This window comes from Mauremys reevesii, linkage group 1, assembly GCF_016161935.1.
Source record: "Mauremys reevesii isolate NIE-2019 linkage group 1, ASM1616193v1, whole genome shotgun sequence".
NCBI lineage: Eukaryota > Metazoa > Chordata > Testudines > Geoemydidae > Mauremys > Mauremys reevesii.
Window position 1 is genome coordinate 300,531,564 of NC_052623.1, and position 24,505 is coordinate 300,556,068.

General features: G+C 43.4%; 1 protein-coding gene across 5 annotated transcripts in view; it reads right to left on the reverse strand.

Moving 5' to 3' along the window:
* USP15 (ubiquitin specific peptidase 15) overlaps nt 1-24,505 on the reverse strand; it is a 137,193-nt gene that overhangs the window by 78,619 nt on the left and 34,069 nt on the right. For all 5 annotated transcript variants that reach the window (XR_005588951.1, XM_039503432.1, XM_039503418.1 and 2 more), the window contains exons 3-4: nt 15,095-15,225; nt 11,576-11,702 (exon numbers count right to left, since the gene is read on the reverse strand). Coding sequence is in view for 4 of the 5 variants with exons in the window: in XM_039503432.1 (XP_039359366.1) it covers nt 11,576-11,702; nt 15,095-15,225 (258 nt within the window). In the remaining variant the exon portion in view is untranslated. The remainder of the gene's footprint in view (nt 1-11,575; nt 11,703-15,094; nt 15,226-24,505) is intronic.

Genomic DNA, 24,505 nt, shown 5'->3' on the forward strand with positions numbered 1-24,505 from the left:
TTCCCTTTCCTACATTATGCTCTAGAGAAGCACTTCAAATGTACTCAGGTGCTGGTTGACTGATGGATCAATGACTGCAGCAGCATCTAAGAAACCATCTACTCACCGGAAGAGAATGCAGTGGATATGGGGGAGAAGGGACATTAAAAGGAGGAGTGATTGCAAGGCCCAAGCAACTGCTGCTGATTTTGCTATCACTATCTTATTATAATTCCCTCCAATATATACATAAAACTTATTTAATATGCACACTACCAGAAAACAAGTGAAAAGTAATTTCTAGAAATGATGTACATGTATATGCTGAGTGTGGACAGTAAGAGTTAGCCTTAGCATTTTAGAAAGTACAAGGGCTTACCAGCTCCTATTTCTACTTGCCAAAAAGTACATTGTTACAGTAATTTCAACTTAATACATATACTTTTTTAAAAACTGAAGAATGGTTTATTATTACTTACTAACAAACATACTTCAATTTCTTTTGCTCTATGCAGCAGTCAAATTTCTGAAGTCAAGGAGTATTTCCCACTATGAATAATATTTTCACATTCAAGTAGTATTTCTGAACCCATTGCTGATTGTGGTGTTTTGCTCTAAAAAGAGTGATTTACGATGTTGGCAACTTAGCAGCACCAATTTAAAAAACCCACAAAAATTAAGAGATATGTTTAACAATAAAAATGTAGGCTCAACATAATTCATTTATAGTAATAACTGCTTACATTTCAAGCATTCAGACATCAAGTACCTGGAGTGAGCAAAGATCAGTTTTCCTAAATACATATGCTTTTAGTTTTATGTAACATACATATCAGCTAGTTTACATTATATGAATCAGCTTCTATATTTTTCATGTTGAAACAACCTTATTTATTGACTACTTCATTCCACCAGGGTTTGGACTGTACCTCTTCCATACAAACTCCTTGTATAGTGATTAACATATTTTTAGTATGAAAGTAAAAGTTAAATTAGGCTATTCACATTATCTAACAGTTCTGAGATCCTGGTTTATAGAATCTGTTTATTTAGGGTGACCAGATGTCCCATTTTTAAAGGGACAGTCCTGTATTAAGCCCTCCTGCAGGTGCCCCTACTTTTTCTGGGGCACTGGCCAGGAGGAGCCAAGCCCTGCATGTGCCATAGCCCCGCACAGCACTGGCACGCGGAAGCCTCTCCGCCCCTCAGCTAAGCTCTGGATTTGCTGGGGAGGAGAGGGGGGAGTGATTTTGAGCCTGCTCACGCCCCGACTCTGCAGGTGCCACAGCAGGCCCCGGGCAAGGGCTTAGCACCCTCTTTGCCTGCCCCTGCCTGCCTCCCTGACCTGGGTCCTGCCCCCAGGGAGCACGGGGCTACTCCCCCGGTGAGCCACCTCTCCTGCTGGGTTCACTGAAGCCCCTGCAATCAGGTTCTCTGGGCCCTGGTGCACAATGCACATCCTTAGGGCTTAACACCTTCCTGCCCACGCTGTAGATGGGGGACAGGAGGAGCTGGGTTACGTTGGTGGCCAGCAGCAGCCTGGAGATGTTAGCTGCCTTTCTACACTGTTCAGGCAGGAAGGGACAAGCTGCTTCCAGACACAGGGGAGCGGGGGTGGGGGGCACAGTGGGAGAGCCAGGTCATCTCTCTCCCCGCGCCCCCTGGCATGGCTGGAAGCAGCTCCCAGCCCTTCCCTCCTGCACAGTGCCGAAAAGTTGCTGCTGGCCATGTTCTGGTGTGAACCCTGGCAGAAATTGGAGGGGGGGGGGGGGAAGGGCATCTGACACTGCCTGCCCTCCCCCATGTGTTGCCTTGGGAAGATGCGGCACCTGGTACCAGAAGAGGTAGGTCCTGGGGGCCCAGCCAGGCATGGAGGGTGGAGAGTGCCGGACAGGGAGCATTGGGTCAGCGTGTCACCCTCGTGTCAGAAAGGTATGCCACAGTGTGTGTGTCTCCTCTTCCCATGTGAACCCTAAAGCCTTAAAGATAAGAAGGTAAATAAAAAGAATCTATCTATATAGTTTTTCTTTTTAACAGGGGCGCAGTCAATGATGTTAATTTGAAGGTTTGTACTGCATAGTTCTGACTGATTGCTGTTGAACTTGCTTGAATAAGAGTACTTTTACCAGGTGTCCTGTATTCAATATAGGGAAATATGGTCACCCTATGTTTACTATAACAGGACACTAGGTTTATTTATCAATTTCCTGGATATTTGTTGCATTAACTTTATTTCCATAATTACTTAAAATTAAACTTAGAATTTTGCTCTGGATCCATTTAATTATCAACCAATTTTAAATGGAGGACCCAATTTAGTAGAAATCTTTGAGATATTCAAACTTTTCATCATAACAGTCTTTTCTAATCAGAGACTGACCCATTAATTGATGGAGTCTTTCACAAAGAGTATTTTCATTATTTTATGCATCTAATGCAGTATCTGCCAGTATTATGGGCATTGCAGAGCTATTCGTTAGTGACAGCACCATATTTATATTTCCATTACAGCCTCTCCAGGTGAGCTATTATGAGATAGGAAGTCACAATTATCTCCTATGGCAGCACAATAGATATGCATACCTATGTTCATGGGAAAAGTGTATCTTGCCTGACCACTGCAATACTAGTGTTCCATGACAGTGTAACTGGGGCACTTCAACAAGTATACCTGCACAATTAGCTTGATTAACAGACTTTTCTATATTCATTTTTATTTAAAGTGATTTTTTATCCTATGAATTTTGAATCATATTGGGCAAAAAATGTTTTCTTTTAAACGAATTACTAAAATTTGTTTAATATAAAAACAGAATAAAGAACTTACCATATATACTCGCTCATAAGCCGAATTTCTTTTGTAAAAAAGGGAAGCACCAGAGAAGGGGGTCGGCTTATGAATGGGTATAGAGAGGGAGAGGTGGGACACTGCCCCTCCCCGCAACAGAGGCAGCAAGGAGAGGCAGCAGAGACAGAAGGGAAGAGGCGGGGCCAGAGTCTCTCCGCTTCTGGCCACACTGCTCTCCCCCGAGCCTCCAAAGCAGCTGCAGCTCTAGGGCTGGCAGGCTGCAGCCGCGCTGCCCAGTCTGGCCCGCCGGAGCAGGCTGCAGCCGCGCTGCCCAGTCTGGCCCGCCGGAGCAGCTCCAGCCAGGTCAGAGACAGCCTCCCCTGGCCCTCCTCAAATAAGGTGGGAAGGGATGGGATTGGGGAGAGTGTGGGGGTCCCAGGCTATTGGTGGGGTGATGTGGGGGTGGTCAGAGGGGTTACTCCCCTAACTCCCAGCTTCTCCCCCCCAAAAAATGTCCCCACCAGTTGCTGTCCCGGCCCGTCAGGTTTAGCAGCTGGTGCACCGGGACACTTTGTTTATTTAGGTTTACCTCCGTGCCTGCGGATGCTCAAGGTAAACAAACCATCTCAGCCCACCAGCGGCTTATCTTGATGTCCCAGGAGCCAAAGTTTGCTGACCCCTGAATTATAGGGTCGGCTTATGAACGGGTTATAAAAAATTTCCCTTTTTACTTATCCAGCTTGGGGGGCGGGGGGTCAGCTTATAAACGAACTGGCTTATGATCGAGGGATAGCTCAGTGGTTTGAGCATTGGCCTGCTAAACCCAAGGTTTTGTGAGTTCAATCCTTGAGGGGGCCACTTAGGGATCTGAGGCAAAAAAATCTGTCTGGGGCTTGGTCCTGCTTTGAGCAGGGGGTTGGACTAGATGACCTCCTGAGGTCCCTTCCAACCCTGATATCCTATGATATAAAGTACTTACTTTACAGTTACTGTGGTTCAAGATGTGCAGTTCACATGCATTCCACTCTTGATGGGTATGCACTCCATGCACATAAACGTTACATGTCCTTGCACCCACACTCCTACCTGAGGGCATAAAGGGATAGAGCTGGCCCAACCATCCTTCAGTTCCTTCGCCAATACAAATTCTCAGAAGTAGGACCTCATAATAGTGGGGAAGGGCCGTGGTCATGGAATCCATATGGACAATACATCTCAAAGAACCCGAGTTACTTTAAGATAAGTAACCTTTCTTCTTCAAGTGCCTATCCACATGGATTCCACTCTTGGTGATTAACACATAGTTAGGCTTTTGGTTGGAAGATGGCTAGGAGTCCTACTTAAACAACAAGTGCAGGACAGCCCTCCCAAAAGAAGCATCCAATCCAGAAGCCTCCACCAGAAGTAGGTGTCTTGTAAACATATGGGCTGAGCTCCATATAACTGATCTACCAGATCCAGAAATTTTTTCAAACAGGCAGCAGAGATTGCCTGAGCACTAGTAGTATGAGCTCTAATGTGGTTAGGTGGATCTAACTTGGCTAACTCATAGCATGTTCTTCTACAGCAAAAAACCCCATTTTGATAACCTGAGGATATTTCCTGATGCTTAACAATTTTCAGCAAAGGCCACAATTAGTCTAGGTGTGTTCTTGAATGACTGTGTTCTGTTAAAAAAGCATGATAATGGCATTATTACATCAAGTGTGTGAAATTTTGCTTCCTCTGGGGTTGACTGAGGTTGGGGAAGACAACAGGGGTGAATGATTTGGTTCATATGGAACGCTGAACCACTTTGGGCAGGAACTTGAGATGAGGCCGAAGAGTATACATTGTTCCATGAGGGCCTGAATCTCCCCTTTCCTTTGAGATGATGTAATGGTTACTAAAAAGGCAGTCTTCCTCAATAGGTAGTAAAGGAAAGAGGTTGCTAAGAGCTCAGAGGGGAGGGAACCATCTATCCTGTTAACACTGTACTAAGGGGTTCCAGAGGCAGAGAGCTCCTGAAGTAGGAGAAAAATAAGTATAAGGCTCTTAAGGAATCTAGACACTGTACTGTGAGAAAAATACAGTGTAGCCCTGGATAGTAGAGTGATGTGCAGACATTGTTGATAGATGGACCTCTACGGAACTGATAGAAAATCCAGATTGTTTCAGGTCTAGTAAAATAGTCCAATAATACTGAAATTGTTGTTTTATCAAAGGAGACAACTAGTGCCAAGATACCCAAATAGAAAGACTTCCACTTGCTTTACTAGTCACTCTAGTGGAGGCTTCCCTACCTTGGAGCAGAATATTCTGAACTTCCAATAAGCAGCTTTCAATGGGCATCATCCAACCAGCATCCAGGCTGTCAATGCAACAAAGCTGGATCTAGATGTAGGATCTCGGTTGTTCTATGATGCTACGTTGAACAGGGGAGGGGAGGTGATCAGGGGCTGGGCTGAGGTTGAACAGATCCAAATATTAAAACTACCTTGCCCAAGGGAGGGCTACCATGATTATCTACTCTGCCTCTTGCCTCGGGACCCTCAGTATCATAGGGATCAGTCTACATGTCCAGCGGATAAGAAAGACATCTGACAGAAAGCCCAGACTGAAGCCTCCTCTGGAGCAGAACACTTGGCATTTCTTGTTCTAGTCTGTGGCAAATAGGTCTATTGATGGATAGCCCTACTTGCAAAAGTCTAACACTGTATTCTTGACAGGCCACTCATGGGTGTCTGAAAACTGTCCTGCTGAGGGATCTGCTAGAGAGTTCTGAATGCCTGGCAGATGCAGGGCCAGTGGTGTGACCTAGTAACACCTACACCAACTCGAAAATCAAATAGCTTCTTGACATAGCAAAGATGACTTGGCGCCTCCCCGTCTGCTAACACAATGTTTGTTAATCAGGATCTGGATTGTGTATCCCTGGAGTAGAGGCAGAAACACTTTGCATGCTAGACAACGGCTCTGAGCTCTACAATGTTTATATGTAGATAAGCTTTGTGCAGGGGCCACAGGCCCAAGTCTGAAGATGATCTAGATGAGCTCATCACTCCAGAGTGGAGGTGTGTCACCAGAGTCTTGGTAGGTAGAGGTGCAGAGAAGGGTCAACTGTTGCATACTTGAAGAGTGCATTTCCAATTAAATGAAATGAAAAGCAGTTCTTGCAAGACTGTGACCATCATATGTCTATGCAGAGTCTGCTGGATAGATGCACTGATTTCATCCATCCTTGCATGAAGTATAGGTGAAGTCTGGCAAACTGCGTCAGGTAGGCACATAAGGCCATGGGTCCCAAGAGTCTGAGGTATATTCTCACTTATGTCCTTAGGTAAGCTTGACCTTGGTTGAGGAGGTTCACTATTGTTTGGAATCTTTCTTGTAGAAAATAAACTTTTGCTGATATGGAATCTCATGTAGCTCCTATGAACACTATGTTTTGATTCTGAGTAAGTATAAGTGCTGATTTTTCTCTGACAACTTTGCGGCCCAGAGTGGAGAAGTGCTTTAAAGGTATTTGAATTGAGTCAGTCACCTTTTGCAGTGATTTTCCTTGGATCAGCCAATTGTCTAGATATGGGTAACCCTGGATTTCTTGTCTCCTTCGATGAGCTGCCACGGCTGGTGAATAATCTTAGGATTGTGTCAAGACTAAAAGACAGAACCCCATACTGGTAGTGAGATACTCCTATTAGGAATCGGAGATATGTATGGTTAGCCATATGAATGGATATGTGAAAGCAGGCATTGTGCAGGTTGAGATCTGCGAACCAGTCTTAAGGATCTAACAAAAGAATTATGGAGGTCAGAGTCACCAACCTGAAATTGAGACAGACTGATTTGTTGAGAAAAAGGTCCAGAATGGGGGATGCCAACCCTTTTCTTCTTTGGTAAGAGAAAATAATGGGAATAAAATGCCCTGCACACTGAGGATTTCTCCTCCACTGCTCCAAGTCACAGAAGGGAGCCCACTTCTTGTTTTAAGAGTATTTCCTGAAAAGGAACAGGGAAAAAAGTAAGGAGTAGGAAGAGACTGGAACTGAAAAGATTACCTCTTGTTTACAATCTCCAGGATTCACTGGTCCACCGTGATCACAATCCAGGCTTCTCAAAAATAAAAGAAGCAGTTGCCAAAGGGGTTGAGGAAAAGAATATAGAGAAAAAATCCTCAAGAGGTTCTGCCAGCTCTTGACACTGATATCACACCTGCTGCGTAGTTGAAGGCCCAGATGTGCAGCGTGTGAGAAAGATGCTGACGGTCATCATCAGAGAAGGGGAACGGCCTAAAGAAAGTTTGTCACCTTGCTTGTTTCCTTCTTGAGGCTGGAATGTACAGACCCAATGAATGAAGAGTCACCCTAGATACTTCAGTGAATGGAGACCCTCATCTGTTTTAGAACTAAAAGTTCATTGCTCTCAAAGGAAAGGATTTCAGTTGTGGTTTTGACTTCCTTGTGAAGCGAGACAGACTTTCTCATTGCCACTTCTGTGGCCGTAATACATGCCACGCTGTCAGACATATCCAAGCACAGACTGCAGGGAAGTACAGGATATCAACTGTCCCTCAGTCATGATGCTTTTAAGGGCTAGTCTACACTTGCAATGCTAAAGCACTGCTGCAGCAGTGCTTTAACGTGCCTTGTGTGGTCGCAGCGCAGCACTGGGAGAGAGCTCTCCCAGCGCTCTACAAAAAAAAAAAAACCACCTCAACAAGGGGGGTAGCTCCCAGTGCTGGGGCACTGTTTACACTGGCACTTTACAGCGCTGCAACTTGCTGCACTGAGGGGGGTGTTTTTTCACACCCCTGAGCAAGAAAGTTGCAGCACTATTAATTGCCAGTGTAGACAAGCCCTTAGTTCCTCTCAGTGTTCCTGTGGTAACTCATTTAAAATCTGAGACAACTTATCCCAGTTCAAGTATAATTATATTTGGAGAGGGGGCCTCATAATTAGCCACGTGCATCTGGAGGCTGACAGATGAATATACCTTGTGCCTGAAGAGGCTGAACTTCAAGTCCTCCTCTCTGGGTGTGAATTTGGGAGGTGCCTGTTTCAACTTTTTCTGGACAGTGATTACTACAAGCGATCCCATTTCTGAGTGGGAAATAAAAGTATTCAGATCCTTTGGAAAGAACTTAGTGCCTTCTGTGTTGGCTTGCTTTGATGTGGCCAGTATTGGTACCTGTATTGATTGTGGTGTTGATTTTGCAGGCTTTCACAGTTTTTGATGTATTGGAGTGGCAAGCCTGCCAGGAATGGAAGAGTGCAGGATATTTAGAAGCTTGCGAGATTTCTCCTGCACCTCTTCTAGTGGCAAATCCAGTGTGTCCGCCATGTGTTTGATGATGCCATAAATCATCTACTGAGGCAGAAGTAAAGGGATTTACTCCGTCATCAGGAGAGGATGAGGAGATAGCAGTGGAGACCAGCCTGAAATGCCATAAAATCATCTACTGAGGCAGAAGTAAAGGGATTTACTCCGTCATCAGGAGAGGATGAGGAGATAGCAGTGGAGACCAGCTGTTCTTCCCTTTGCAGACATTGCTCTTCATTGCTTTCCTCCTCCTATCTTTTCATGATCTCAGGCTGCACTAGTTGATCTGGCTGGGATAGTCCATACTGACTCTTTGGAGAAAGGGATTTAACTCTGGAATGGCAGATGGTGCAGATTTGTGTGAATACAGCTGCATACTAGGGCATTCAGCAGGGTAGGTATATGTTCCTTATGAGCTGCAGGTCATTTCCTATTGTCCCTTCTAGAACCCTTCCAGATTCTCATTATGCTTAGGGGGATAAAGAAGGGTGAGTAGTTGGTCACTCCCTACTCTGTCGAGATGGGACTGTGAGGTAGTACACATCCTCCAAGGGAGCGCTGTTTTATTGGGAATGCCCCACTTCTGAGGGGATGAAATCGGTACTGAAAGTATCTCCTTCACCCGCATACCAATAACTCAGAGGTAGGGCTTAGATATCACCATGCTCAATCTCTCAAGACAACATGAGTTGTCCCACTGGACCTACAGTACTGTACATGCACAGACTTTGGAGACAGCAGGTACCGACGCTCTGCGTACCAAAGAACACTGTCCAAGGAAACAAACATGGAAGAGGTGGGTACTGAATCTCCAGGTACCAAAACACTCGCTACTAAGGTTGATGCGTAAGAATCTATACTGAGAGAAACCCAGTCCAAAGCTTTAGTGAGTACCACTGATGCTTTCTTACTAGTTGGGACAGGGGCACCTGAGCAGCCTTCTTCTCTCTTTTGGCCCTTGGATGGTTGAAATTAAGACAAGCAACCTATGCCCTGTGTCATCTTTGGAGCGGTGCTCCTTTCTGTCCACATCAGAGAGAGTCAGCAGCAGAGGTGGATGACTAGGGCCTCTTAACTGATGTAGCCTGGAGGACGGTGGTATAGGAACATCCTTCGTTTTGGTGTCTGAGGAAGTTTGCATTACATGCTTGAGGAGGAACAATTTTAGGCGGTTTCTCTAGTTCAGTGGTTCTCAACCAGGGGTACTTGTATCTCTGGGGGTACTCATAGGTCTTCCAGGGGTACATCAACTCATCTAGCTATTTGCCTAGTTTTACAACAGGCTATATAAAAAGCACTAGCAAAGTAAGTACAAAGTAAATTTTCATAGACAATGATTTTTTTACATTGCTCTGTATACTATACACTGAAATGTAAGTACAATATTTATATTTGTATAACTATATTGTAAAAATGAGAAAGTAAGCAATTTTTCAGTAATAGTGTGCTGTGACACTTTTGTATTTTTATGTCTGGTTTTGTAAGTTTTTAAGTGAGGTGAAACTTGGGGGTACACAAGACAAATTAGACTCTTGAAAGGGGCACAGTAGTCTAGAGCTACGGCTCTAGATTTCTCAGTTCTTAGGAGGGGCAGCAATGTATGGAACATTGCTTTGGAATGTGTCTTTCTTCTAGGCAAAACAAGCACCAGGCATGCTCATCATTAAGTAGCACTACTACTTTCCACCAAGGTAGTTTTGAACCTCAGGGATTTTTTCTCTGCCACATTGCTAGAGCCTCTATGCAGGGGTTGTCTAGCCTAAAGACTAAAATCTAACTAGAAATACACTGTGTTTGTGTGTATATACACCTCTACCTTGATATAACACTGTTCTTGGGAGCCAAAAAATCTTACCACGTTATAGGTGAAACCGTGTTATATTGAACTTGCTTTGATCCACCGGAGTGCGTAGCCCCCACCCCCCGGAGCACTGCTTTACTGCGTTATATCCAAACTCGTGTTATATCGAGGTAGCAGGGTATATTACACACACAGCCAACAGCAGGGAACTAACTAAGTAGCAAGAGTAAAACGTACTAGCACAGTGAGCAAAGAAGTGGGTGGACAGTTCAGGGTACCACAGGTGGTAAAAGGGAACTGAGGGATGCATGAGCCCTTGTGCTTGTGCATGTATGAGAACATCTGAGGTGCAGGAATGATCCCAATAGAGACAGCTGTCCAAAAGAATCAGATTCCATGTATATGGGATGTACATGTAGCAAGAGTGGAATCTACATGGAGACTCATTTGAAGAACTACGTAAGATGATTTAAAAGTGTTACACAGACGTAAATAAGACTGAAGCAATTAACATGCTTTCATGTAGTCTAGTTGTATTTTTCTGATAAAAGCCAGTAATAAAATTGATCAAAAATTGGTTTCACAGATGTTAAAAATGTGACCTACAGCTATCCGTAGATGTCCCTCTGCAATATAGAGGTAGACAAGACCAGATATAGGCTTTATATTACCATAAAGAAGTTACCACATGACCTGTGGGTGAACATTTTTCACAAATCACTCTCTCTCTCTCACCTATCAGTCCTTATCCTCAAAGAAAACCAGCACACCACTTTCAAAAGATGAGCCTGGGAACTTGAATTCATAACTTTGCTAGACACTAAAAATCATGGACTGAATAGAGAAACTGGATTTATGTCTCATTACAACAATTTGTCACTTTCTAACAACCCCTCACAGCTTTCCCTCCCCTTCCTTTCCTCCCTATGACTGGAGGGCATTAATAGGCCACTTCACCTTGAATGGTCTCTTGAAATGTGTGTTAGCTACACATGCTAAACAATCTGTTCCACCTTTTATTTGGCTGTGACACACCGAGTTAGTTTCCCAGACATGCAGAAGAACACTGTATGAGCTCAAAAGCTTGTTTCTCTAAAGTTGGTCCAATAAAAGATATCACCTCACCCACCTAGTCACCATAAAAAAAATGCCAGCCTTCCTTTATATATCAAAGAAGAAAAACTGGCATCTTTAGCCAATAACGTTTCAAAAATAATCAATACACCAGCATGAGAATGTATCTATCCCTCCCATTACCATGACACTATTCATCATCAAGGCCTGGGCCAAAACAAATAAATATGCCTGTATCATTCTATAATTTTTACACACTGAAAATTATCAAGCAGCAGCACTGTGGCATCCAATGAAGACAAAAAAATAAAAATGTTTCCATAGTTACTTCAGTTGCTTACTTATCTTATTTAGCAAAATGCCAGATTTCATTTTTAAAAGTAAAAGCTGTTTGTATTATAGTTAAAAACAGCATTTGATGAGTGATCAGATTCTACTTTTGACTCAAACAAACCTGATCTTGTTACAATTTGCAAAAAATGAACTGCTATTATACTTGTAGTTCATCTATTTTTTTCATCCTTGTGAAATTTGTAGATGAAATATATCTAAAACTCAGAATCTAAGCCATACTCTCAAATACCATTAAATGCAGCTATTTACAGTTATAGAATATGGAAAATTGTGCATACCTATCGTATCAGCTTTACTAAATCTTCGTGTCACAACATTGTTCATGTTTCCATTTTCACACAGCTTTAATTCTGTTAGATAGACTTCTACTTTGCAGTGCTTTACAAACATACCCTGTTCAACCACCTGAAAAAAAACCAAAAACCAACAGATCAGTGTCGGCTATGAATCTAAATACATTCAGATACACATACTTACATGTACTTGTTTTTAGAAACCTCTTTAGGAAACTAATAAAAACACAGTGAACATAAAAAGGTACAAATTATATTAAGCCAGTTAGTAATGCCAAATATCAGAAATAAAATGATCGTAGAACATTTTTAGAAAACATTCAGTACCTGAAAAAGTTGAGTTTTCTGACAACTATTTCTTTTTCTGTGAATTGTATATGTACATGTTAATACTAAACATTATATATTTACCTATGATACAGGCGTGCATATAATCAAAATGTACATTAATAAAATTGGAAATTTTTCAGTTTTAAAATCGTTTAGTCTGAGTTATATCCTTGAAATATTAAAACATTTTTTTACTAGTTCCATATATTAAACCATGACAGTTAACAATTCCTTTTTTTTTTTTCTTACTACCAATAAAACTTTAAGAACTACTATAACAATATATTGACAATTCTGGATATTACATAACACAGACTTTTAAAACAAATATCGTACATAAGCAAGAACTGCCAGCCAAGTCATTCATCTATGCTTTGGTAGTGGATATATTAGTTTTTGGCTTCTTCCACGCAAGTTATTTTAAAATTTGTTCTTTACATGTTTACTTTGCGATATCCACTATCAAACAGTAAAGCAGCTAGGGAAACATGCAAATTAATCAAAGTAAAATCCAGAAAAAATATTCACGGTCACCTCTTAAATATATTTCCTTTTGATCCTTCAAAGTGTAACTGCAGTACTTAGTCATGTAGACTGTTCTGAAAATAGCCATCAGCCTGATATATGATACATCAGACAAATACGGTAAAAAAAGAAGGCACCAAATAATTGCTAGGAGGGATCTGCTTTACCAAACCTGCTTAAGAGCAAGCACTACAGGAAAAATATGCATCAATTAACTATTCACCCAGTGTTTGACAATTAGCCTTGAGCTGTAATGATTACCAACTGGTGTCAGTATTTAACTACAATGCATCTTAACACAAGTTTAAAATCTTATCTACGCTGGGGTTTTTATATCTATGCAAGGGCTTCAGTGATGTAGAGTGTGATTTGCTCTGATGCGGCTTACCCTCAGATTAAGGCAACGCTAAAGCATGAGCATAGCATTGCCGGTGCTCTGCTGTTTTATCCAAAAGAGCCACACTAGGCAACATCAAGAACTTAGTACGTTGCTATAATAATCTAAATTTGGGTACATCTCTTCAAAAGGTGAGTGAAGAACATGGCTGCAAAGCATACGGGATAAAAAGAAAAGTAAATAGTCAAAGGGGGAGGCTGCTCTCCAGCCGTCAAAGAAAAAGCACCCCCACCCCTTACAGAATGATTAAAGATGAAACAGGACAGAGAAATCAAAGAACAAATGGAGAGGGGAGGGAGGAGAAATGAAGAAGATAAAGAGAGAAAATGTACCTGTAATTGTTGCATGAAGATACATTTCATCTGATTCCCACTAATGGGTCCACATATTTGAGAGAATCTTGGCAAAATCTCTCTTTGAGCAACTCTAACCTAACAGTCCCAGAAGAGTGCAGTTGTGCTATTCTACTTAGACACTTATGTTATCCCTGGTACTCTATTGGTCAGTCCCTTCTAAGCACCCCCATAATAGTCACTGGTGAAAAAGGGGAAAAAAAATTAACAATGCAAAATTACAGAACCTTTACCGAAGTGCGGAGGAAGGAGAGAAATTGTTCTTCTGCTGAAATGTATATGTTCAGACACTAATAATTATAGGTAAATCATCTTTGAAAATAAACATCCTGATGTATTCTTACTCTAAAGTTCCAAGGATGTTTCTTTAAAAATAAAATAAAAACAAAATAGGCAAGGCAGCATGTAATGATAAATAAAATGTTGAGTCCATTACATACAACAATTTTAATTTCTTGAGCTCCATGCCTCTCACGAAAGAGAGGGGAATCCATGAAGGCATGAGCCTTCTTCTACAGATCCAGCTGGCACTTGTCCATGAAAGGTGAGCTGTCAGCATTACAGACTGGTAAATTCTGTGTTCAAGGTCACTAAAGTCACGGTGAGGGCCTGCTGTGCCAAAAGTCCAAGCCTTAACCATAGAAGACTATCATCAGAAACAAGACTACAATTATAAACCATTGATTACTACAAATTGAAGGTATTTACCTATGATACAGTCACTGTATCAATATTGGGCAACATGGAAACGGTCGCAGTAGCATAAATATATTAATACACCTTCAGTAACTGGTCCAGAATAAGCAGCAAAGAGTCCTGTGGCACCTTATAGACTAACAGACATATTGGAGCATGAGCTTTCGTGGGTGAATAGCCACTTCGTCGGATGCATGTATCCGACGAAGTGGATATTCACCCACGAAAGCTTATGCTCCAATACGTCCGTTAGTCTATAAGGTGCCACAGGACTCTTTGCTGCTTTTACAGATCCAGACTAACACAGCTACCCCTCTGATACTTGGTCCAGAATAGGATGCCTTAAAAATCACTGTCCTGAAAATCCAAATGCAATCTCCAAATTAGAAGGGACCACATCTTAGCTATCTTTTATATAAAATGGGGAGAAAAGCAATACTGTATGAGTACATACAAGAGTGGTTTGTGCCAAGGCTTTCTGGGCAGACTGTGCCTAAGGAATGAGCTCTCAAGCAGTCCCCAGATATGTCTGGGCCTGGAGGCAGGGCGTACATATCCTGACTAATGTGTTCAGAACTTCAGCAGGACCAAAGGCCTCACTTCTGGCAGCAGAACAGTGCTTTGGTGCTAAAAACTGGGACACCATTAAAAGCAATTTGCTGAATAGAAGATATTATGAGTTTATTTATCACATATGAGGAACCATTATGTGATCTACTGGTGCCAACTTTATTAGGTCTGGAACAGCTCTTCATTAACATTGGATTCACACTTCATAATTCAAAATTATAAAAGGCTGACCTTGTCTGATTTTTTATATTACAATTATGAAAAGTACACCATAGCTAATAAAATTTAGATTTTTCAGCACTATCTTACAAGATTATTTGCACTGAGAGTCATCAGCCTCTAAAGTTTAAGGCTTTCTTGAAAAATAACAGGATTCAGTTCAATGAAAAAAATCACCCATCCTTCTTCAGCTTTGTTAAATTTTTTCATTCCTAAAATCTGAATATTAAAAAAAGCCCAAATAAGTGACTGTATTAACTAAAACAATACTAAGTCGACATATTCATCATGGACAAGACTTCGTGAGCTCCCAATATGCAGAGCTCCAACTGATTTCAATAGGGCCACTAGCGTCTGCAGGACTACATTTAGGATAATCTTAGTTTCACAATGTTTAATTTGTTTAGAGCGTACCTTGCGTGCTATTGGCTCCTGACCTTCCATCAGTGTGTACCAGCTAACTAGTTTATTCCAGCCTTCAGTTGGCAAAAGGATGTAGTCCAGCTCATCAATGAGATGCTCCTTGAGAGACTGAGAGTCACCATCTGTGTGTGAGAGAGAGAGAGAGAGAGAGAGATTTTTAATCCATAGTTATGACCATGTTTATCATCACTGGTGTTTTTGATGTATCGCTGCATTAATACTGAAAATACCAATCAAAATGTAATAATTAACTGTTTCTCAGAAATATACTCTTTTCTTGGTGTTTGAAATTCAATAGCCAAATAATGTTAACATTATGACTGAATGAAAGCACCAAGCTGTAATTTATAAATATTGGGGGGGGGGGGGGAAGTGATGTTTAGCAATGAAGTCTCCAATTTAAGGACGGTTGGACTGCTGTAGTTTATTTCTATTAATTGAAATGGATATAAAATCCATAACCTTTCTGGACATGCAGTTTAGTCATTAGGATGGCACCCATTCTACATAGCACTTTGACATACAATAATGTTCTTACTGTAAAAAATAAATCATCCACAACACATGATACAGTCCTAGAAAAAGAGAAGTTACTTACCTTATACAGTAACTAGTGTTCTTTGAGACGTGTAGTCCCTATCTATATTCCATTGTGAGTGAGCATGTGGCTCCATGTGCCTAAGACTGAAAGATTTTTGCTAGTCATGTCCATTGATCTGCACTTGAGCCCTTCTCTTCCTCATGCTCCTAACCAAGGGCCTAAGGGTAGTTTGGACCAATGGCTTCTCAAGTTCCTTTTCTACCATGTATCATATCTAAAGATCTGAAGCAGAGGGGGAGGAGAGCAGGTAGTAGAACGCAGATAGGGACCACATCTTGAAAAAACTCCAGGTACGGTACTGTACAACTTTCTTCTTCAAGTGTTGGTCCCTAAACGTATTCCACTATGGGTGACTGACAAGCAGTGCTTATCGAGGAGGAGGGCACGATGACCTCTGTGATATTACTGTCTGGAGTACTTCTGTACAGAAAAATGCATCAGCTACAGAAGCCTGCACTAACTCATGATGTCTTGAAAAGGGATGCCCTGAACCCCAAGTAGCCACTTTACAGATTTCAGCAAGAAGAACACCTTGAAGGGAGACTACAGAGGCCACCTGGGTTCTAGCAGAGTGAGCTCTCTCATCTTGTGATGGAGGAATGTCTGTCAACTTGTACACAACAGAATGCATCTGAAATCCACCTGGAAAGTCTTTGGGAGAAAACTACTTCCCCTTCTCCTTTGTTCTGTGAATGACATCAACAGTCTAGGCAATTTCCTAAATGGTCTTGTTTTTTGTAGGCAGAATGCCACAGCTCGATGGCTGTCCAGGGAGTGAAGCGTTTGGTTTTCATTAGTGGCATGCACTGTTGGGAAGAAAGTAGGGAGATGGACTGCCTGTTTCAGATGAAAATCCAAGATGATTTAAAGAGTAAATCATCATTAAAGAGCAATCAAGCCTTCCAAAAAAAGTATCATCATCAAATGGATGAAGATAGAGTAGTTATCAATTAGAGAATGACAGGCGCTGATAGCTCCCTTATAGGGTCTCTTGGCACTTAAGTGAGAGACCGAAGGGAAAAAGATATTCCAATACTGTAGGCATGTTGGAGTCCTCTGCGGTTATCTAATGACTGTCAAGACCACGCTGAAAACCATTTTTGCACTTGGCTGTGTGGCATTTTCTAGTGGACTCTTTTCTACTATTGTTATGTATGGGCTGAATTACTTCAGAGCATGCATTTTTTAGATTTGACACCCAACCAGAAAACAGGCTGTCAGTTAGAAGGAAGCCAGATTGGGATGCTTGACTCTGCTTCTGTCCTGGGTCTCAAGGTCTGGAAACTGATGTATGTGTGTATTGACATCTGAAGAAAGTTGGGGAACCACAACTGCCTGGGCCATTTGATAGTAATAAGAATGACCTTGTACCATTCTCCTTGATTTCCTTAGAACCTAATGTTAAGAAAAATTGATGGGAAGGTATACAACAGTTACTTTGACCAGGAAATTAGGAGTGCGTTTCCTCTGGAGTCTTGCCCTTGACCCCACTGGAGCAGTAGACTGCGTACTTCCTGTTGGTGGGGATGCAAAAAATGTCCCAGGATGGGGATCCGCAATGGCAAAATGCATGCTGTGCCATGGAATTACGTAGCTCCCATTTGTGGTTCTAAGAGAAGGATCTACTGAGGCTGTTGACTAAACGTGTTGTACATCTCTGGCAGATGTACTGCCAACAGGGTGATCCAGTGGCAAATACACCAGTTTCAAAGTTTTACAGCCTCTATAGATCTTGCTCCCACTTGTTTGTTGGTGTAGAACACTGTTGACATGTCTGATATCAGTTGAAAAATTAGGGGCTGAATGTTGGGGTGAAAATGCTTGCATGATTTGCATATTGGCCACAGTTCAAGCAGACTTAGGTGAGTCCAGAAGTCCTGTGGAGATCATGCTCCTTGAGCTCATTCGGGGGGGACCCCAGCCTAAGAGGGGACACCTCCCCCACAACTCATTCTCCCACCCTGATAGAAAAGCTTGCATCTCAGGCACATGAAGTACATGTGCACCTACAGTGGAATACATGGGGACCAGCAGTCAAAGAACAACCAGAAGGTATAGGAGACACCAGGCAAGAAAATATGCAAGGAAGTTCCATTATCAGAAATATGTCTTTTAAATTTCAATTATGAAAGGGTTTTCTTTTGATTTAAAACATGTCATGCAATATTACCAATTATATACATTCTACAAGTACATTAGACAATATACATTACATGTTACATTATAACGTTCTACAACTACATTAGAAGCAAGAGGAAGACCAAGGACAGGGTAGGCTCAATGACGGGGGAAAAAGAACAGAAAATATGGCAATGTCAGAGGTGCTTAATGACTTCTTTGTTTCAATTTTCACCAAGAAGGTTGGTGGTGATTGGATGTCTAACATAGTGAATGTCAGTGAAAATGAGGTAAAATCAGAGGCTAAAATAGGAAAAGAACATGTTAAAAATTACCTAGACAAGTTATATGTCTTCAAGTCACCAGGGCCTGATGAAATGCATTCTAGAATACTCAAGGAGCTAAGTGAGGAGATATCTGAGCCATTATCAATTATCTTTGAAAAGTCACGAAAGACTGGAGAGATTCAAGATGACTGGAAAAGGGGCAAATATAGTGCCAATCTATAAAAAGGGAAATAAGGATAACCCGGGAAATTACAGACCAGTCAGCTTAACTTCTGTACCCGGAAAGATAATGGAACAAATAATTAAGCAATTTGAAAACACCTAGAAAATAATAAGGCGATAAGTAACAGTCAGCATGGATTTGTCAAAAACAAATAGTGTCAAACCTACCTGATAGCTTTCTTTGACAGGGTAACCAGCCTTGTGGATTGGGGAGGAAAGGGGGAAGGGGAAGGCAGTAGACGTGGTATATCTTGACTTTAGTAAAGCTTTTGATGCTGTCTCACATGACCTTCTCATAAATAAACTAGGTGGAGCTACTAGATGGAGCTACTATAAGGTGGGTGCAAAACTGGTTGGAAAACCATACCCAGAGAGTAATCATCAGTGGTTCACAATCATGCTGGAAAGACATAACGAGTGGGGTCCTGCAGGGATCAGTTCTAGGTCCGTTTTTGTTCAATATCTTCATCAATTATTTAGATAATGGTATAGAGAGTAAAGTTATAAAGTTCACGGATGATACCAAGCTGGGAGGGGTTGCAAGTGCTTTGGAGGATAGGATTAAAATTCAAAATGATCTGGACAAACTGCAGAAATGATCTGAAGTAAATACGATGAAATTCAATAAGGACAAGTGCAAAGTACTTCTTTGAGGAAGGAACAATCAGTTGCACACATACAAAATGGGAAATGACTGCCTAGGAAGGAGAAAGGAATCTGGAGGTCATAGTGGACGATAAGATAAATATGAGTCAACGATGTAACACTGTTGCAAAAAAAGCGAACATCATTCTGGGATGTATAAGCAAGAGTGTTGTAAGCAAGACACGAGAAGTAATTCTTCCACTCTATTCCATGCTAATTAGGCCTCAACTGGAGTACTGTGTCTAGTTCTGGGCACCACATTACGGGAAAGATGTGGACAAATATGACCTATGAGGGAAGATTGAAAAAATTGGGTTTGTTTAGTCTGGAAAAGAGAAGACTGAGAGGGGACATGATAACAGTTCTCAAGTACATAAAAGGTTGTTACTAGGAGGAGTGAGAAGACTTGTTTTTCTTAATCTCTGAGGACAGGACAAGAAGCAATGGGCTTAATATGCAGCAATGGAGGTTGAGGTTGGACATTAGGAAAAACTTCCTGTCAGGGCGGTTAAGCACTGGAATAAAATTGCCTAGGGAGGTTGTGGAATCTCCATCACTGGAGTTTTTTAAGAACAGGTTAGACAAACATCTGTCAGGAACGGTCTAGACAATACTTAGTCCTGCCATGAGTGCAGGGGACTGGACTAGATGACCTCTTGAGGTCCCTTCCAGTCCTATGATTCTATAACAATCCAGCACAGTGCTAGTGTGGGTCACTGTGTGTTGTGTGTCCCTCTCTGTGCCTGATCCACCAAGGATGTGAATCTATTACAGCCTCCAGCTAAAGAGCCTGAATCACTCTATAACAGGGGTGGGCAAACTACAGCCCACGGGCCAGATCTGGCCCCTCAGGGCTTTGGATCCAACCCGCGGCACCGCATCCTTGCGGCCCCCAAGCAGGGTGAAAGGGGGGCACAGGGCTCCATGCATTGCCTTTGCCTCCAGGCACCGCCCCCCGCAGCTCCCATTGGCCGAGAATGGGGAACCTCGGCCAATGGGAGCTTCGGGGGAGGTACCTGGAGGCACGGCAAGGGCAGTACACGCAGAGACCTCTGCCCCCCCTCCCCCAGGGGCTGCAGTGCTTCCTGGAGCAGCGCAGGGTTGGGGACAGGGCAGGTGTGCAGGGAGCCTGCCCTGGCCCCGGTGGCATCGCTGCCACCCTGGAGCCACTTGGGGGCAGAGCCCGAACCCCTCCTGTACCCCGCCCTACAACTCCCTGCCCTAAGCCTCCTGCCTGCACCTTGCACCCCTCCTGCACCCCACTCCCTGCCCTGAGCCCCCTCATACACACCACACCCCTCGTGCACCCCAACTCCCTGTCCTGAGCCCCTTGCCACACTCTGCACCCCAACCCCCTGCCCTGAGCCCCCTCATACACCCCGTACTCCTCCTCTGCCCCAATCCCTGGCCCTGAGCTCCTTCCTGCACACCGTCCCCCCTCCCACATTCCCTCCCACACCCCAACCCCCTTCCCCGGCCCTGCATACTATTTCCCCTCCCAGATGTGGCCCTCAGCCCAAAAAGTTTCCTCACCCCTGCTCTATAGACTCATGCTTTTGGCTCTCAAGTTCCCCGGTTCTCTCACCAACGTGTTGGCCAACATAGCAGCCATCACACTAGAGCAGGGTAGGCAACCTATGGCACTCATGCCACAGGCGGCATGCAAGCTGATTTTCAGTGGTACTCACACTGCCCGGGTCCTGGAAACTGGACTGGGGGGCTCTGCATTTTAATTTAATTTTAAATGAAGCGTCTTAAACATTTTTTAAAACCTTATTTACTTTATATATAACAATGGTTTAGTTATGTATTATAGACTTATAGAAAGAGACCTTCTAAAAACATTAAAATGTATTACTGGCACGCAAAACCTTACATTAGAGTGAATAAATGAAGACTCGCACACCACTTCTGAAAGGTTGCCGACCCCTGCACTAGAGCATCAGAAACAAAAAATGAAACTAACTAGTTTATTTTCATTATCCAATCAGAATGAACTGCAGAAAGTAAACCAGTAAAATTAGATTTAAATATTATCATCTTTAATAATCTCAGATACTAATCAATCAGATGAGGAAACTAGGTTTTATGAAATATGGTTCATCCCATGGTGTCCCAAAGCAAGGTGCACAAAGAGAGAGGAAGAGTCCATAAAAATCCAATTCTTCCTCATGTCTGCCTTTCCCTTGAAGTTGTATTTAAAACAAAATTCTTGTTATCTTATAGAGAAAAAGTTACATTTCTCTCAAAAAAATAAAGAGAGAAGGAGCACACACCACAATAAATATCAAAACCTCTAGTTTATTTTTGACTTGTATTGTATTTTTATAATCATCTCAAGTTTTGCCTCTCTGCTTACAAATATAAAGTAGCATATTTTTTTGCCAGTTAGTTTGTACGAAGACAATGATATATCCACTTGTCAGGTGGTCAAATGGGGTCCCACGAAGGGACCACTTACTTCAGCAGCAGAACTGCCATGCAGCAAGAGCCCAGTGAGCTGCTCTTACTTCAGCAGCTGTACTGCCCCACAGCAAGAGTTTATGGGACCACCTCTCTTGGCGGCAGCGCTACACAGTGGCAAGAGTCTTCGGGGCCACCTCTCCTGGTGGCAAGAGTGCGTGGGGCTGCCTGTCCTGGCATGTATCACCCAGTGGCAAGAGTCTATGAGACCGCCTCTCCTGGAGGCAGTATCGCCTGGTAGCAAGTGCAGGAAGGGTAGGGAAACCCTGACCAGCCCTACTCCATCGGGTTCCAACCCAGGGCCCTTTGAAACCAGTTATTCTGTTGCAGGGTTCAGGTCTCCGTGTACCCAAACATGTCCTCTGAGTTGCTGCCCACCCTTGGTCCCAAGCTGTGGTAGCTCCTCCGCTGGCACCAGCTCATCATCTCCTTTGGACTCTGCAGTCGAGGTACTCGTGGTCAGGGTACTCTGAGTCGGTGGTTCAGAACCCCAGCTGCTGCTCAGCAGTAGCCTGCAGCACACGTATGCTCACCTCCTCAGCCAGTCCATGACTCTTGGGCCCACAGCAATTTGTTAACCCCTGCGTTGCCAATGAGACGCTGGTACATCCCATCATAACACTATAAAATTTGTGATTTCGGTAAAAAGAAATTGTCTGCTCTCACCCCTAAAAATAAAATAAATAAATAAATAAAAAGTACAACCTTTCAAATTAAAAACCCAAAACTTCTAAATAAGCTCTACTCTGATGTCCACTGGCAAGAACATTTTTTATTACAAATTCTGAGTATAAGTTTTAATGATGTCTCATTTCCTGATTGACAGCAGTGTCTGTGAGGATGCCTAGTGATGCAGACTGGAAAACAGCCAGCAGAATCTCAGCTGCTATCACACACCCTGCCCAGAAGTAAAAAAATATCCTTCTCCAAGGCTCCAGCAAACTCCTTTCCCCACAAGCACTCATTCTCTGTAGCTTATGTCGGTGAGAGGATAGTTAGTGACAGAGAATTCAAGAGGAAGAGAGCAATGAGGTATTCCTGCTGCTTCAATCACAAGGGCAATGGAGATAAATAAAACCTCCTTCTACAGACTTTTCCTCATTCTAAAAGCAGCAATCCTCCCTATCCCTGCTAGTAGTTCTGCAGCATGTGCACATACAGGTGACCGAGGCGGCTCTAAGTCTTGCCTTCGGCGGCTTGCCTGCGGGAGGTCCCCGGTCCCGCGAATTCGAGGTCCGCCGAAGCCGCTGGACTAGCAGACTCTCTGCAGGCATGCCGCCGAAGGCAACCTGCCTGCCGCCCTCGTGGCAACCGGTAGAGCGCCCTCCGTGGCTTGCCACCCCAGGCACGCGCTTGGAGTGCTGGTGCCTGTAGCCGCCCCTGCAGGTGACAGAATGTGTGAGAGAGGTGTTGCATTTGGTGCACAGACAGGGGGAGAGTGCTCTTGGCAGCTCTGAGAAGGTCAAAGGTACCAATAAAGTAGAATGCAACCTCTGCAGCACCACAGACTACATGGCTACTTGTCAGGAGCCAGAGGACAGGACATAATTTGCATATACATTTTCATAAGATTTTAGGCAGTAAAACTCTCAAAAATTAACTGGTAAGAAAAATTTAATGGAAAAAGAATACCAGAGTAGGGGTTAGTAGGCATTGGAGTTATGAAGAACTGCTTTAGAGAAAACATAGAATCATAGAAATGTAGGGCTGGAAGGGACGCTGAGAAGTCATCGAGTTCTGCCCCTTGTGCTGTGGCAGGACCACATAAACCCAGACCAGGAGTCGGCAACCTTTCAAAGAAGAGCCATTTTTTTGTTTTTGTCTTTGACTAAAATATTTTGAGAGCCGCATCACATGCAAAGCTACTTCTAGAGTTAGAATTTATCAACTAATAATTGAACATATTAAAGTTATTACTACTCACCAATACTTTTAATGAGACTTCTGCCATTTGAATATAAACAGGAGGGGGCTCCGGGCTGGAACAGAGGGTTGGGGGGCGGGAGGGGGTGCAAGGTGCAGGCTCTGGCCAGGAAGCGCTTGACACAGGCGGCTCCTGGCCAGCGGTACAGCGGGGCTCAAGCAGGCTGTCTGCCTGCACTGGCCCCACACCGCTCCCCGAAGCGCCTGGCTGTTGGCACGTCTCTGCATGCCTCTGGTGGGGGTGGGAGGCAGCTCGGCGTGCTGTCCCCGCTCCCATACTCACAGCTCCCATTGGCTGGGAACCAGCCAATTGGAGCTGCAGGGGCGTCGCTTGCGGGCGCAAGGAGACCCGCTGCCCCCCCACCCTCCAAAAGGGCATGCAGAGACGTGCCAGCAGCCAGCCGTTTTGGGGAGCAGTGTGGGGCCAGAGCCCTGCTACTCCACCGGCCGGGAGCTGCCTGTGGTAAGAGCCTCCCGGCCAGGGCCTACACCTCGCACCCCCTCAAAAAACAGCTGTCTGCAATGGGGGCAGCCAAAGAGCCGCATGTGGCTCTGGAGCCGCAGGTTGCCGACACCTGACCTAGACCATTCCAAACAGATGTTTGTCAAACAAACCTGTTCTTAAAAAGCCTCCAGTGACGGGGACTCCACAACGTCCCTTAGAAGCCTATTCCAGAGTTTTACTACCCTTATAGCTAGAAAGCATTTCCTAATATCCAACTGAAATCTCCCTTGCTGCAGATTAATCTCATTACTTCTTGTCCTACCTTCAGTGGACAAGGAGAACAATTGATCACCATCCTCTTTAGAACAGCCCTTAACATATTTGAAGACTTCCCAGGGCCCCCTCAGTCTCCTTTTTTTCCAAGGCTAAAGCAGCCCAGGGTTCTTTTAAACTTTCCTCATAGGTCAGTATTTATAGACTTTTTATCATTTTTGTTTCTCTCCTCTGGCCTCTCTCTAATTTATTCACATCTTTCCTAAAATGTGGCACCCAGAACTGAACACACTATTCCAGGAGAAGCCTCATGACTCTAAAGCAGACCAGACTATTACCTTCTAGGTCTTAGATACAACACTTCTGTTAATACACTCAAGAATAATATTAGCCTTTTTTGGAAGTACATCATATTGTTGACTTAT